The 16,614-nt window shown below is 36.3% G+C and overlaps 1 protein-coding gene across 1 annotated transcript in view; it reads right to left on the reverse strand.

The window, feature by feature from the left end:
- LRP1B (LDL receptor related protein 1B) overlaps positions 1–16,614 on the reverse strand; it is a 576,780-nt gene that overhangs the window by 286,582 nt on the left and 273,584 nt on the right. The window contains exons 8-11 of the mRNA XM_075027025.1: positions 13,796–14,018; positions 10,697–10,868; positions 8,530–8,673; positions 6,879–7,115 (exon numbers count right to left, since the gene is read on the reverse strand). Of these exons, the coding sequence (XP_074883126.1) occupies positions 6,879–7,115; positions 8,530–8,673; positions 10,697–10,868; positions 13,796–14,018 (776 nt within the window). The remainder of the gene's footprint in view (positions 1–6,878; positions 7,116–8,529; positions 8,674–10,696; positions 10,869–13,795; positions 14,019–16,614) is intronic.

Below are 16,614 nucleotides of genomic sequence, written 5' to 3' on the forward strand. Positions count from 1 at the left end.
CCCTGACCGGCTGCGGGCGGTTGGGCGCCAAAACGCGGCACCCAGCGGCGGCGCCTGACAGAGGGCTGAGGGGAGGGGAGGGGAGGGGGGGCTGACCTGCCGCCCACCGCCTGCCTGCGGCTGAGGAAGCCGCGTTTGCTGGCTTTAGTATCCTTTCTGAGGACGAACTTGGGGCGGAAAGGCTCGTTTGACTGCTGCCTTGTTTGGTATCTTGGATTAAAACAGATAATGGCGTAACGGCGTAAGTAGCTGTGAGCCCGGTGCTTCCACTGAGCCTGAGAATTCACAGCACCGAATTGGTGCCTCGTTTCGCTGTGATAAAAACGGACGTCCGTATGGCTGAACAGGTACCCCCCACACCTCCCCCCCCCCCCGCAAACCAAACGAAAAAGCACACTAAAAAAAAATCCCCTCTTTACTATGATGCTTCTTGACAATACACATTGCAATACTTGTTTGTTGTAGTCGGATTTACAATCCTACAGTACAATTTCAATAGCAGGAATCTCAAGACTTAAGGAATGTAAATTGCTTTTTCTGTTCACATTTACACCAGTAATGCCATCTAGATGCAAGCTTTCATCAGATTCATTCTTTCTCACCAGCGTTGACATCACTTTCAGATCAATGCTGGAGTTTTTGGAGAGATTTTCTCAGAACAAACATGATGCAGGGAGATTTTCATTGCAATGTACATTAAAAAAATCATGTACTATCATTTTTTAAGAAATGCTGATCTGACAAAATCACTGATCCTACTTAGGTCCCCCTTACACCAGATAGGCACGTGAAAATCTGCTAAACTGAACACAACTGTTTACTATTTGAACTGTGCTGCCAAACATACGTAATTTAACTGTCAGCTTTCTAGACAACAACTTCGCATGAACTCCTGGAGTGCTGGTTTGGGACATTTCAAATTGCTATCAGTGTGATTTTTATGGCAACAGCATTGTGCAGTGGTGCTGTGTTGCCATCGTCTAAACCTTCCCTCAGATTCCTCCACCAAGATGCCTCCCCATAATACAATCGGCAAGTACTAACGGAGAGGTCTTACTTGCTAACATACATAACTTCAGCATACCTATGCATTTTTTGCAACCTATCAGATTTGTTTTCCTTGGGACAAACTCTTTACCTGTAATATTTTTTAGACCCCAAACACCCTTACTGACTATGACTCCAATAATCTAATTTCCTACAAGAAACTAGTAAAATTCTTTGTCATAGATGGGAATGCAAAGCTCTTTTACCAAGTCACACTCTACATAACTTATTTAGTGCAATACAGAAAACTTTCTGCTTACTATAACCCATAGATAACATAGTATGTCATCAACAATACACTAAGATAAAATATGACAGTTTTACCGAATAAATGAAATATTGGGCTTTTTATACACTTGGATGCAATAATGGCATCTATAAAAGGTGCCATTATAATCTCAATAGCATTGGAACATGATAAATTACTTCACAGCCTTTCTGTTGAACAATGTTTTTTAGTGACTGTAATACCACCATATTCCCTATCAAGTTAGCAGAGCTATAATGTTTTCAAATACCTTGTCATTGCAAAATGTTCAATTTTTTGTTAATTTTACAACTATTTCCTTTTAAAAAAAGCAAAATGCATTTAAATATAATGTTGAAGTATATTAAGATTATGATATGAACTTGCACTGTATACTAAAGTTTAAAAATAACAAGGATCCCCTTATTAGGAGAGATACTTCAGTCAGTATGCTTTCAATGCTTAAAACCAGAAAATTAAAAGAAGCTGGTGGCTATTGAAAGTCATAGCATACTTTTAAAACTGCTTTTTCCCTTATCAGTATCCTCTGTCTGGGCACAATGGCAATGGACAAACAGCACAGATGAATAAAGATAAATATGCAAATGAGATACTTTTCTTTTACATAAAAGGAAAGAAATTTTTGACAATAACATAGAGAATAATTGAGAAATGAGTTTACTTGTCTTGAAGAAATCAACATAGCCTAGAGTAGTTCAGGATTCCTTCTAGCTTTAATGCTGTCTATAATTCCATGTGCGTAATCATCCTATCCCATGCATATTGCTTCTGTTAAATTAAACACTCATGGAGATATATGTATGTATATAAAACTGTGATGTATTTTACACTTGCTAGGTTTTGTTCTTTTTTTTTTTTCTTTAACCCTTGAACTGCAAAGTACAATCTACCACCTGCAGTGACCTGAACAGTAACAGGAATTAAAGGTACCTAAGATCTCCAGGTGCCATTTTTAAATGCGTAGTTCTGTGAACATGGGAGCAATTGAAGCCTGACTACCTCTGTATTCATGTGCGCCTTTGTTTTTTGACTACTTTGCTGAAGAATAGTGAAATTTTTTCTTTTATTCCATTATAATTCCATTTCACAATTTCTGTGTTCATGTTGCTATGCCCAGTTGCAGAAATTAATCTCCCTATTTTTACAAAATTTTAGGATTTACTTATACTTGGACCTTTGCCCTATATATCATATTAACTTGAAATCATTCTGAAGGTCCAAAACAAAGGTTTTTCCAATTACACAGAAACAAAGGTATCCACCAAAGTATCAACTAAACCTTGTTCACATAAGAAACCAGACCTAAATTTAGTAAATCAGTCATGGGTGTAGAGATGACACTACATCCTGTGCGACACAATATGAGAAACTTATAGGGAGGGAGGAAAGAAAAAAAAAAGTGGCATATGCTGAGTGTTCTTCCTAAATGTGTTTAGCATTTTTATCTGTATTTCTGATACACCTAAACATCACTATACTTTTGGGGAACTATTTTTCCTTGTGATCTAAAAAGCCTCAAGGAAGCAATGGTGTCAAAATTCATTCTCCAGACAGAGGATATGAAACAACAGTATGATGACATACCTAACCCAGCAACCACCTAGTCTGACAAGATTCATCCGGTCAAAGTACAAAACAGCCGTGGATCGGTCAGAGTGGGTGAGCTCAGTGCCAGCAGCTCAGCCAGGTTTCCCAGGCTGATGGACACTGTCAGTTTTATTTGTTGTCTCTCAGTGCCTTTGCTACATTCTTTTTAAAAGGCAATGTCAGAGTCAGTTGGAACTCTCTGAAAGTGGGAGAGCGGCCTTTGGTCATGGAGTGATCAAGCATGTTGAGAAGACAAAAGTGCGAATTATGGTAGGGAAAAGAAGAGAGCATCTCACCAAGGACCTGGGAGCCCAAGGCTCGCAGAGAAAGACTGGAGAACAGAACAGGGAACAAAGACAAGCTTCAGGAGTGAAAGAAAAATCCTTTAGGGCTCAGAGGGCTCTTGGCAGATTTTGCTCAACTCAAGAAAACACTGACATGACTAAAATCAAGCTTGAGAACAAGGAGTGATTTGTTCAAAACCCATTTTATTTTTATCCTGACCTAGTCAATTTGGGTTAAACACAGTTTTTATATTAATAAAATCAGCTTTTTAATGAAAATTTGAGGGTTTTTTTTTCTTCTTTGGGAGACAAAAGAGTCCAAATACGGACTGTGTTAGTATCAACAGCAAAGCTAAAGTACTACATTAGAATGCTAGATACCTCCTAAAATTTACAAGCATATTGCTCCAAGTGTATTTGGTTTCATATAATAGCTACTGTACCAGAGCTACCATGCATTCTGTCCTAATTTTGGAGCATCTATGTTTCTAAACCAAATACAATCTAAGTAAGAAAAAACAATCCTATAGAGACAGATTACATTGTTTTTGTGAATTTATGCTTTAAAGTCCACTTTTATTTAACTATCTAAAAGCTTGAAATACATCCCTTACTTTTTAGGTGGGCTTCACATGAAGTAGTAAAGAGGAACAGAATAATGGCCATTCTGCCATCCTGGTTAAACAAAATTCATTTGACTACAGCAAGCCAGTCTTTCTGCAGTGAAGCCCTTTCAACATAAAAAGGATGAGGTAAATAAAATACCATTTTGATCATTGTTCACTTGATAATTGAAAAATTAACATTTGTAATTCTGGAAATACTGCCAGAATTTTGTAGTTAACAGTTGAATGTGGGCCCAAATACACAGAATATAGATACAAGATTTTTAAAAATTCCTATTTCTAGTGGCAACAATTTGCCACATTGTTTGTAAATATGCAAGAAATTATAAGCATAGTGTGTAATTTGGTAGAGAACAGCCTAGCTCATCAATGTCTGTTAGATCACGTACACTAATAGTGCCTAGTATACTAGATTAACATGAAAACCAGTGGAAAAAAAAAAAAAAAAGAATTCTTATATACACCAACCAGCTAAACAGCTTCCAAAGATCTTTACAGACTTACTTTGACCTTGTTTAAGCAAAAAGTTCACCCTTGACCATCTTTGCAAATATTTACTAGTGAATAATATAACACTTTAAGGCTCACAGCAATTCCAGACAACATAAAGGGGACAAAGACAACTAAAATCCCAGAGTTTGTGTTTATCATAGAACAGTTTGGGTTGGAAGGGATCTTAAAGATCATCTAGTTCCAACGCCCCCCTGCCATGACACCTTCCCCTAGACCAGGTCGCTCAAAGCCCCGTCCGACCTGGCCTTGAACACTGCCAGGGATTTTACTTCAACTGAATGATACTTAAATCCCTTTAAGAAAGTCTGGTTTGTTCCTTTTTTTTATTTAAAAAACTGATTTCCCATGCAAGTTTGAAACCTTAATGACAGCAATTTCTGTTGCTGGTTAAAGTATACTACTGTTGCAGTTGTGCCACCAACTCTAGGATAGGGCGTGCTGTGGGCTGTCAAATAGTTATCAATGTTACACAGCAGTTTGTTTCCTGAAGTGAAGAATAAGAAGTCACAGCTGAAACTATATGGGAAATCAAACTCCAGCAGTGTTAGGTGGTCAGAGTTCTCAGTTCCCAGTCAACAGCTTGTAGGATCAGGCTCTCATGTAGGCAAACTGTAATTATCTGAGTTACAGTGTTGTTTGAGCCAGCATATCTGTTTGTTCAAAACCTGATAGTCACAAAAAATGACAACTTCTAATCTGAGAAGTGACACCTACCATAGATAGAGTTCCTTAGCAGCATGCTGTTCAGAGTGAATATTAAACCACCTCCTGACACACCTGATTTTCTCTAGTAGCCTTCCACCAAGGAACGATTTAATCTGTCCCTGCTGAGTTCTTGAGAGCTGACAAGACTAAAAGCTGAGGTGGTATGGCTGGAAGCCATATTAATTTTTTAAATAATGAAAAATACATTAACAAGTGTTCTTTAAGCATACTTTAAAGTTATGAAACGACACCAAGTTCTAACTAACAACGTAAGCTCCTGGTGAAGAAGTGGGGGGAGTATGACAGTGACATTTTTTTGGTCTTTGTAAGTATTAGGACCACCAATAATATATCATAGGATAATCCATAGCTTTTTTGGTATTGCATTGGTATTTTTGCTATGTTGTACTTATAAAGGAGCAGAAATTCCAGTTAAACATTATTTAAAAGAGTCTCTCAATTTGTTGGTTTGTTATACAAAGTTTATTCATGTTTGCATATTTGATTGGACTAACCCCAACCTGTTTGACACCTTTCAGCAAAGATGCTCTTTGGTGTTACCTTATAATGTTTAAATCTACATACTGTCCGCTCCTTCCTCTACTCCACATTTGGATTCCATTGCTGTAAAATGAAATGTGTGTTGTTCGGTAAAAGAAGGTCAGCAATGGCAGTTCTGTGATGTATATTATTCATTTCCATATTCACAGTGAAACGATGAATTACCAGATTGACAGCTGAGTATTCGTTATTTACTCAGACAGCTGCCTTTTATTAAGCAATCACCAATATAGGGTAAAAAGCCATCTTTTTCTTCCAACTACTGCTGAAGGCATCATTGTGCAGAGACCTTATACCAAAACAGCACCATATCACTGCAAACTGAAGATAACTTGCTGAGATAGGTGGATTAAAACATGGGTTATGAATGCTGGGGAATGAAAATCCCTGTGCTAAAACAATGGTATTTTTGTTGCTTTCACTGTCTCGAGTTTCAATTTACAAGTAAAGATATTAAGCTTTCTGAAGGCCAAGATGAATATTCATACTGCTTAGTTTCTTGAGTACTAGAAAATGAAGCAGTTGTTACCTCCTGCTGAAGCTGTTTTTCATGAAAAAGGTCCGTAAAAGAAAAAGAAATATGGGTTGACAAACTGGAGGTTTTATCACTGACACAGCATTTAGTATGATAAGATTCTAGACCAGGGACGTACTGTAAACTGTGGTTGGAGAGGTGGAAACTAGAGAACTGCTGGTATTTTCTCTCATTGGTATAATAAAATGGTACAAACATCTTAATTAACGTTCTAAAAAATGTTTAGGTCTTCCTGTTGCTTCCACATACACAATAGAAAATGCATTGGGAAAGACAATGCTTTTTTTCTAATGAGTTTGCAAGCACTACAGAAGTCTCACTCTGCCAAACTACTTGAATAAGCTCCAGAATCCACACTGTGATAACAGGTTGGAGTGAAGAAGTCTTATAAAGTCCACAAGGATACAGGGTGGCTCAGTGAACGATTGCAAAGAACTACATTATGGATCCATTGTATCCAATTACTGAAAGAATACAGCGGAAATGTAGGAGGGAGTTACTGGCGGGTATAAGCTTAATTGGACAAAATAAGAATTCACAACAGAGCAACTTAACCAAACTTTACATTTCTGCACTCAGGAAAAATAAACAGGAAGTTGTAAAAAAAGAAATATCTCCAACTCTGTTCAAAGTCTAGTTTGGGTCTGTTTTCCATGGGAGATTTAAATAAAGCTTTAAATTATCTGTAAATGTCAGTTCAACTTCTCCTGAGAGAGATTCTCTGAATGTCACTATCAGTCAGCATTGCCTACCATCTTTGAGGATTGTTTCTCTCTCTGTGCCATCAATTTTCTGTCGTCCAATTAGGAAACTGGTAGTATCAGCAAAGTAAATGTAATTGGTTTCGGCATGGAAGTCCAGAGCACGAGGATTGACCAAGTTTTCTATAGGGATCATGTATTCGTCAGATACTTTGGTGTTCAGGTCCATTCCCCGTATTATTCCTGGGCGTCCCTTCCCATAAAAAAGAAACAATTCATTCTTTGGTCCTGCAAAAGAAAGATTACAAATATAAACAACTGATGCTGCCTAATCTTCTTTACAGTGCATAATGTCACTGTTTAATTAACTGGCACAATTAGTGGGGGAGCAGGAGCTTTATTCAATACCAAAAATTAAACTTTCATATATTCCAAAAGTATCTAAACTCAAGAAATCTAGCTAATTATATTACCTTCATTAAAATACAAATTACTTCAGTGAGCTGCTTACATCTAATTATTCTTTTCTATAGACGTTCCCACTGAAAAGCAATGTTAGATCACAGAATAACTTTGCATCTACTGTGAAATGGACATATATAGCTATGTAGACATTTAATTTTACAATTCATTAGGATCTATCAGAGTAATGTAGGCCATGACTGAAGTAATCATTAAATCTAACGAGACCATAACTCCAGCAAATACAAAAGACCATTTTTTTCACCTGAAGTTTCTCAGAAACAAACAAACAAAAAGTTTACAGTAAATTTCTTTCAAATGGGAAGGCATACAACAAATCAACACACACTGTTCTTTCATACTGAGATACAAAACATGGATACCAGTCTTTCTTATTTCTGAGGAGATTTTTACAGTTTAATCAAGTAGGTTAATTACAAATAACCAAAGCTTAGTAAGGTGATTTTCTTTCCTTAAAGATACTTATAAATATACTTAGTATATTCCTTAGTACTATCAATATACCTCTTAAAATTCTCTAAGATACATAATTTTCCTAACACCTCTCAGGGTTTTTTTGTTGGAATCATTAGTGGAAAACCATATGAGGTTTGACTGAGGTCAGATATATCCATCTACAGCATCCATCAAAGTATCTAGCTGCACGCCTTTCATCTGAACTAAATCAATTCCATTTGATCAAGAAACCAGACAAAAACAGGCGTTCCCCAAAACTTTCAGAACTGTCCCATTGGCTGTAGGTGACCAACAGATTGTGCATACCTAATGTTAGTTATAACCATAGTTAGCTTTCACAAAGTATTATGAGAAAAACCTTGCTTGACTTATTCACATGAATGGTCTGCCTCTGAGTTACAAGTTGATTGTATGGGTAGAAATTAGATGTGACAAACTATTTAAGAGCACTTCAGTACTTATGTACTGTGAGAATGTATAGTATATAAAGAAAGAGTATGACCGATTAACTTGTGATGATTTTTAGAATTTAAACGGTGTCCCAGGTTTAATTTGTCACTTCTATGAACTAAGCCAAATCAAATCATTTTAATGGAATGAAAGAAGTATGTACGAACAAAGTGTCAGGTACATGTTGCAAACAAATTTTACCCAAAAGCAGCCCATGTGATTTCTACTGTTACTGATAAGCATTTTAAATAACACCCAGATCTATACCCTGGAATATTCACGGCTGGCAGACTCTTTGATTTAGTTAACATACTTTTGCATGACCTGCCATCACTCCCCAAGATGAAGCCAGTCCTGCAGCGACAAGTCCGTGCTTTGTAGTTGCTGCTGAGCAGACAGATGTGCGAACATCCCCCCAGCATTCCATATGGGTCCACTTCACATGCATGGCTTCTGACTACGGCGAGTGAAAAACAGCACGATTCAAATCCATTTAAAGCAAGATAATTATATACATCAGCATGTAGAAAGTTTAGACAGGAAAAAAAGTGAATTTGTGTCACAATAAATCTTTCCCCAGAATATAACTGCAAAGGAAGGTGTTTTTTTAAGATGATACCCAAAGCAGACAAGTAACCCAAAGGGCCATTTTGTGGCTATCAAGCCATACCCATCGTTGTGTGCAATCACCCCTTTTTGAATAAGCTTCTGCACATCGTTTGCCAGGCAGCACTCCCCTGCGGTAGCTGATACTTTTCCCCTTTTTTATTTGTTGCTTTAGTTCATTTGGTTGGTTGGCTGTTTTTCTGAGAACATAGCGAATCCCACGCCAACGCAACTTGCTATTCATTCAGCTCCATTAAACAGCACCTTTCTGGGGCACATGCCTGTGCAGACACTAAAGGACAGAACGAGCCTTGTAGTGTTTTTCCATACTTGTATCGTTGGGACATAAATGCAGCTGAAGAAGCCAAAGAATTCCTTTCCCTTGATTTCATATTTTCAAATGCACGGTTCTAAATTAGCAGACTAATATATCAAATTCATTTTTTTAAAACTCTTTAAGGTAAATCTGAAGAGAAAACAAAATCTATCTTGCTATCCTACAGTTACTAAGCTGCCTTACAACAGGCCAACAGTATTTTAGCTCAAAAAATGTTTTTCTCTTCTTTCTCCTTTCCCTCAAGCTTTTTAGTTTGTGTTTTTTTTTTTTTTTTTTTTTAAAAAAAAGTAATCAAGTGCTTTAAGGTCGATATTGTTAAAGGTAGACAGAAACTCTAGCAAGCTGAGACAGCTTTTACAGCACATCTTGACAAGCAACAAACATGTCCATTCAAAACAAAAGAAGCAGCAAAGTGAACAAAGGGCAAGAGGAACAGAGTCATCACAGGATGTAATAAAAGATTACACTGTGCTCATGTCTCTCCTCTTCTCAACCTCTCCTGCTCCCTCAGGGGTACAAGAGGGGGTCTATAGCAGGGAAAGAGTCTTTGCAGCCTCCTTCAGACACTGACATCTGCAACTCAATGCCCTCAGCTATAGGGTGAAAATTAGTTCACCCAGTCTACATCAATTTAGAGTTTGTTCCCGCTTCAGAAACTTCTCTAAAAGCAGTCAGTCTGTTTAATAACATTGATGCTGATCACCAGAAATGATGTGCTAGCTTTTTTGTCCAAGCAGTCATGGCAACGATTTATTGCTATCAGTCATATAAAAAAATTCTCATAAAGTATCACTGTAAACATTTTGGATCTTGCTATCTTTGCACAAAGTTCCTGCAAATCACACTGCTGTTCTGAATGCAGAAAGTATGTGATCAGAGCCATGATTGGAGTCATACAGGACTATGGACCTCAGAAATTGCTACTTTACCAAAAATTCAGAGATTATAAAAAGAAGTTTCTCATTCTAGATGAAAAGGAAGATTTCTTTCACAGAAGGCAAAGATTATATTTATCCAAACGAAGGAAAACTTAACAGCAATTTCCTATCTCACCAGTTGCTGTGCTGGCAGTTAGGCAGGCTACCTGCCCACACACGCATCTCCATGCTTTTTTGGCATCCCCAAAGACGGGGGGCTCTCTTGAGGTTTGTAGTCTGTCTGAAAAGCAGTCCCAGAGAAACCAGGAGTCTCTGAGGTCTGAGACCCAAGCATGTGGACAGTATTGGACATCTAACAATTCTGAAGGTGTTAAATTATGAAAGCGTTGAGTGTGTGGAGCCAGAAACTTGCAGACCAGGGCTCTTAGGCGGTTCTCCAAGCTGAGTGCTCAGGAAGCAGTGGTGTTAGGAGCTTAGAGGTGCAGAAAAACTGGCAGTAAGTACATGGGAAAATGGGCAGATAAAGAAGCAACAGAGTTTTGTCGCAGTGACAAATTTTCACTGCATCTTCTCATAGATTTTTCTGGAAGAACCTTTTTAACCATGCATCCACCTAATATCTGGTTTTACATTTCCTAGAAAGAGGATTTTGATCTTACCTGCTGTTTGAGTTCTTTTCTGGTATACACGGATCTCTTTAGCATTGTCAAGTCTAGCAAGAGACTGAACATCCGTGCCATTATATCTGTTTATTCGTAAAATGCTGAGGTTATCTGAATTAACTGTATATAGATAGTTTTCAAATACTGCCAAACCACAAAGATGCCTAATCTGGAAAAGAAAAAAATGATATAATTATTTTAGCTGAATATTTCAGGTATATCTATGATTTGTAAATATCAAACATTACTGTGAATTGTAGATGCTAAAGTATACAAAAGGATTTCTGAATGTCAATAAATAGTTGTAAATAATACACACAAACTACACTACAAGTATAGTTCACATTCTTGCAGTTCAAAGTTTATAAGTAGAAAACCTTTGTACAAGATAGGCAGAAAATTCAAAATATTTAGTAATCCAAATTAATTTATCCTCTTTCTCAGTTTCTCTGTCTTTTAAAAACTCCTGCATACTTTAAGTGCAACAGCTTATTTAAGTATTAACTAATAATAACTAAGATAAATTAACTAATAATAACTACCATTAACTAACGAATATAATAAATATAGATATTTAAAACAGTTTATAGGTTGAATTGATGTATTTTTTATTATGTTCTAATCAAAGCAAGGCAAATAGTGCAAGATATACCCATTGAATATTTTCTTTAGTGAATAAATGAATAAATATACAAATTCCCTCGGCTATGCTTGTGTACCTTTTGTGTTGGTGTCTTTGAATATGGTTGTGGTCACACAGTATTGCTTGTTTCTCAAAAAGTGAATTCTAAAATTGTATTAATTTGTGATGTGTCTGGGTACATTGATTAAAAATTACCTAACGTTAGATAGTTAGCCAATCACAGCTTGAACATGAAATGTTCAATAATCTAGTGGTTGTGCTTGATTGATAGATTTAGAAAACGTAAGATATCTCATAGACAATTTTGAAAGCTGAACAAATTAAAGAGAATTTTTTGGCAGATGTTCAGATATTCACAGGCTGAATATCTTATTAGTTTAACCAATAAATTGTTCACAGAAAGTATTTACTTAGCTCACTTAATCACAAATTCAGACATATGACACCAAAAAAAAAACCAAACCACAAACAAAAGAACCCCTGTCATGCATCAAGTATTTCAGACCTTACTGGAAATTACCCCCCAGTTGGCTAAATCTTGCCATTGTATCCTGCCCTTATCCAGAAAAAAAAAAAAAAAACAAACCAACAATGGAAATGTTTGATTAAGACCCCATAGAAATTCAATCCAATTATAGTAACATGGAAAAGAAAATAGCCTTGAAAATAATGATGCATCTGTACCAAATCGTTGACTTCTCCTCTGCTTTATAATCCTTTCTTCCCTTTTTCCATTTGCAGTCAGTTTAAATCTTTATTAAGTCACGAGAGCTTTTCTATATTTACACTATTAAACCCATGTGACTCTTTTTACAGTGCATTTTATGACCACTTAATTATTTGAATTTAATTTATGCATTTGTTGTTTTTTACGTCTCATGAAGCTTTCCAGCTATCTCATGCATGAATGGAAATGTTGCTTGCTACAAAGAATAGTGCTTTGAAAGCCACCCAGACTATCAATCATAACAGCCCGTATCATTTGGAAAGCAGGCCTTTTGATACGCTTGTACTTACGAATTAAACTTTAACCCCTAAAATTTCTTAAGAATAGTTTTCTGGTCTGCTGTTTCCTTGGTCTAATGAGGACTAACTTGGAGTAACAGTCATTCTAAACCCTGGCAAATGCAGGCACAAAACCTAGTGAAATTACCAGTTTTTCATTGGAGTGGAAAGACAACCAATATGCTTCTCCTTTTGTGATAACAGTGACCAACTGAGAGGCCAAACTTTTTAATACCCTTCACCCATATTGACATAAACAGACATCCTTCTCCTTTCTTAGTTAGTTTAGAGCAGCAGGAATCCCTCTGAGCTTGATAAAGAATCCTCTTTTGCATCTAAATTTCAGAAAGAAGAGAAAGAACAAACATCTCTCCGATGACACCTGTACAACTAAGTTACAAGCCTGTAAAAGTATTTGTTAGTTGCTTCTGAAAATGGCTTTCTTTTTTGACGTACCTATTCCAAAATTTACATTAAAAAAAAAAAAAAAAAGTTTACAAGACCTGTTATTCCAGAACAACTGGCTAAAGACTAGAAGAAATTTGATAAAAAAACATAGGAAGGTGTTTGCTATTTAGCCACGTGACCTAGACTGTTTTTTGTCACATTTTCTGCCTATTTTTACATGGGAGTTATGCTAACCAGTTGTCTCTTGGTAAACAGTGATTACTTGGAAGCACAGAAAGAATGACAGCAGAACAGGTGAAATGTTTATTCTGTCTGCACATTTTTACATGCTCTGTTTAACCTCAGGCAGAAGCAGATGTAAACACGGTACCCACACCAGCTCTGGGAGTCCAAGTAGCAACCAGGAACAGTTCGGTCTTTGCTAATTTTCCCTTGATTTACATCAGCCTCACAACTGCCAGGGAACCCTTCCTTTCCCTGCTACCTACTACCCTGCTCTCCAAGCGGAAGCAACATAACAAATTGATATACTTCTGCTCAAAGACTCATACAGTCTCAGCACTTGTATTTATGACTCTGAACATCTGGATCAACTGGGAAAAGCATCATTGCTATCAACAAAATATGACTTAAGGGCATCCAGATTGGTCTGAACAAGTGAATAGCTTTTGCTATTCTGTTTCTTTCACATTCTTGTGCCTGTTGGTCTCTTCTTCACGAATTGGCACGGACATCTTCTTGTCATTAATAATTTATCCCCTCGTATCTTTCCATCGACCCATATTTTCCCTGCTGAAGTCTTACAAGGGGGAGTGTGACTTACATGGTACATTGTTAATGAGACGCTGCATGGAAACTTGTCCATAGGTTGCAAAACGGGCTACATTGCAAATAAAATAAAACATGCAGACGGATCTCTTAATGTCTAATGCATTTGAACTATAAAGAGAAAAAAATCTGAAATTACTGTAACTGTTAGCATTATGTACGTTCATTTATTGGTATCATTACTTTTTACTAATATGCAAATAAATACCTACTTGTCTGCCTTTAATTATTGTATGCCTCTTTCTCCCTTGATAGTCAGCAACCTCCACACTATCCAGATATATGTCAACCCAGTACACATATTTATTGACGAGGTCTAGTGCAAGAGCAGTTGGCTGTTCAATTTTAGAGTCTACTATCAACGTCCTGTTCATTCCATCCATGTCACATCTCTCAACCTTGGCAGCATTCCCGTAGTCTGTAAAGAAAAGCTTTCTGTTGAAAGAAAATAAGATGTTGTAAGTTTCAAAGGGTGTGAGCAGAGTGCAAAGCTCCTGGTGGCTCTGTGCAAAGTAAGTTTTTGTTCTTCTTCATTTCAGGGGGTTCATCTATCAATAACCCATATAACCCATACTGATAATCATATAATTACCAAAAAATTCACCATGTCTTCTAACAAATTCACAATTACAAGAATTTTCTTTCAAACAGAATCTACAGAAGTTCTAAATGCATTTCCTTACACCACAGATACACCATGTAATACTCGCCTTTTAAATGGATGGTATTCATAGGTACAGAGACTACATTACAATCTTAAATAGTTCTTTAACCATTACTTATAAAAAAATGGCAGAATAGTTACAAATAACAAAGAGTGGCAAAACCACAAAGTACTTACATGGTTTGGAGAACAATTCATTGCATATGAGGTATAACAAATACAGTGATCCACACTGTTAGGGTTTTGAAAATATATTTCTAAAGAAGATCCTTTAGTCTGTAGAGCATTTGTATCCAGTCTTGGAAGGATGTTCAGGCTTTCAAATGTTTCCACAAATCCACTGAGTAATTCCATCCAAGAATAATGGGAAACTATCAAAGACTTAAAATTGCTACTAAAGCTTCCTAACCTGATACTTGATTAGCATTCACTGGGTTTAGTACACACAAATCAATTTTGATTAACCTGACAATATTTTAACAAGATTACCTATTTGTGAGACTAAATTACACTTGCCAGCTGAAGACCACCTTGCCATGACTTTAACATGCTATAAAGAATAATCTGATTCCAGACTGAATGTTACTAAAACTACTCTGAGAATCAGGATTTCATTTTCCAAATGAAGTGAATTATCTCCTAGTTATTACCACTAATGGGAATAACATTGGATCAACAGCATATAAACTTTGAGATATCTTTATGTTAACGAGTAGTAATTTATAGCCTTGTAACCTCTCATAGAAATTCAGCATTGTAATATGTTTTAGGCTGGAAAGAATACATATTTGCTAAATAGCCAGTGAGACCCATATCCTTTATTATTACCATCTTCAAATAAATAAGAATACATTTTAAATGTAGTTAAAGTGTTTCACGTGCAAAATATGTAAATTAAAAAAATCATTAGAAGTATTAAAGGCAGTAGAATTAGCTACAGTATATGTACAGCAGCTGTCAAATGCCAAAATGAATTGATCACAGAATCATAAAATATGGCTTGAGGAGAATTTGAAAGGTCATGTAGTCCATCACCAGGCCATAAGTCAGAATAAACTTTACCTAGAACATTCCTCAGGGATACCGCCATTCCTGACAGGGATTGCTATTTATCAAAATAATTTTGAATTCCTGTCTTGTCCTTCATTGTAATTCTGTATCCCAGCTGTACTTTAAGAGCATTTTAAAAAACACATACTTAACATTCAGGTCCATATAAATCAAAATGTGCATACTACAGATGATGTGCAAAGTAAAAATTGTCTGCAAAGCAAATGTTTAATTTGGAACAAAACCAGCCAAATAACTGTGTGTATATAGATGTATATACACTTACATTTATATATATGTATGTATGTATTTCATCAGCAATAACAGGGCCAACACCTAGTACATTTAAAATACATTGTTAAAAACTTATGTGTACTTTTAGTCTACAATCTGTACTTCTTCAGATTTGATTTAGGTTATTTAATGGAACCTTGTATCTCAAGATTCAATAATCCAAATAAAGCTGATTTCACAATCAACACCAAATGGGTTTGCTGTGATCAGGCACCCCCACACACCCATGCACCCCTCCGTTTGTATATATAAATACACGGACATACACACAGCAACTGCAAAGACCTGAAGCTTGACTTCAGACTGACTCTTTACTTGATTGCTTAGCGCACAGTATTCTTATACGAGACTTAACATTTCTACATGATGCCACAAAACAGACTGAAATACAAATTAGAAATAATAATTATTTGCCTTTTACAAGTATATCCTCTTTCCAGATCAGACAAGAAATAAAATGTTTGTATGTCAATAACAAATAGATACAGTAAAGAGTATCTAATTTAAGACGCTTCTCCAGCTTTCAGGGATGGGGGAGTCATTTCTTTGTTTTCTAAACATCTGTTTTATATTAACATCAGCTGGCCTGACTTCATGTGTAAATGACATTCTTTTCATTTTAAAAATCATTACTCTTCTCCTGGAGACTGACAATAATAAAAATTTATCTTTTAATGTAGAGGTAAAAGACAGAACAAGAAAGTAGTTGCCTAACTGCTGCCCGTATGATCAAAGTGTTCTGAAAAATTAATTTAAGATAATTAAATGCTTTACCATGTAATCTTGAAATGCAATTCTGTATTTAAAGTCTAATGCAGATTTTTTAGAATGAGGTTTAAATCAGAATGGCATTTATAACACATGAAGCTGACCCACAATTACACTGTGTTTCCTTTGCCTTGGGAGTTCTCAAGGATACACTGTCGTAGTATTTATTTCAGCTCAAGACTAATTTTTCTGCTCACAGATGGTGCTGGATTTGTCTATCCATTTTCAGCAGAGGGCGGTGAAATCTTTTATCAA

This window comes from Buteo buteo, chromosome 5 (genome assembly GCF_964188355.1).
Source record: "Buteo buteo chromosome 5, bButBut1.hap1.1, whole genome shotgun sequence".
Classification (NCBI taxonomy): domain Eukaryota; kingdom Metazoa; phylum Chordata; class Aves; order Accipitriformes; family Accipitridae; genus Buteo; species Buteo buteo.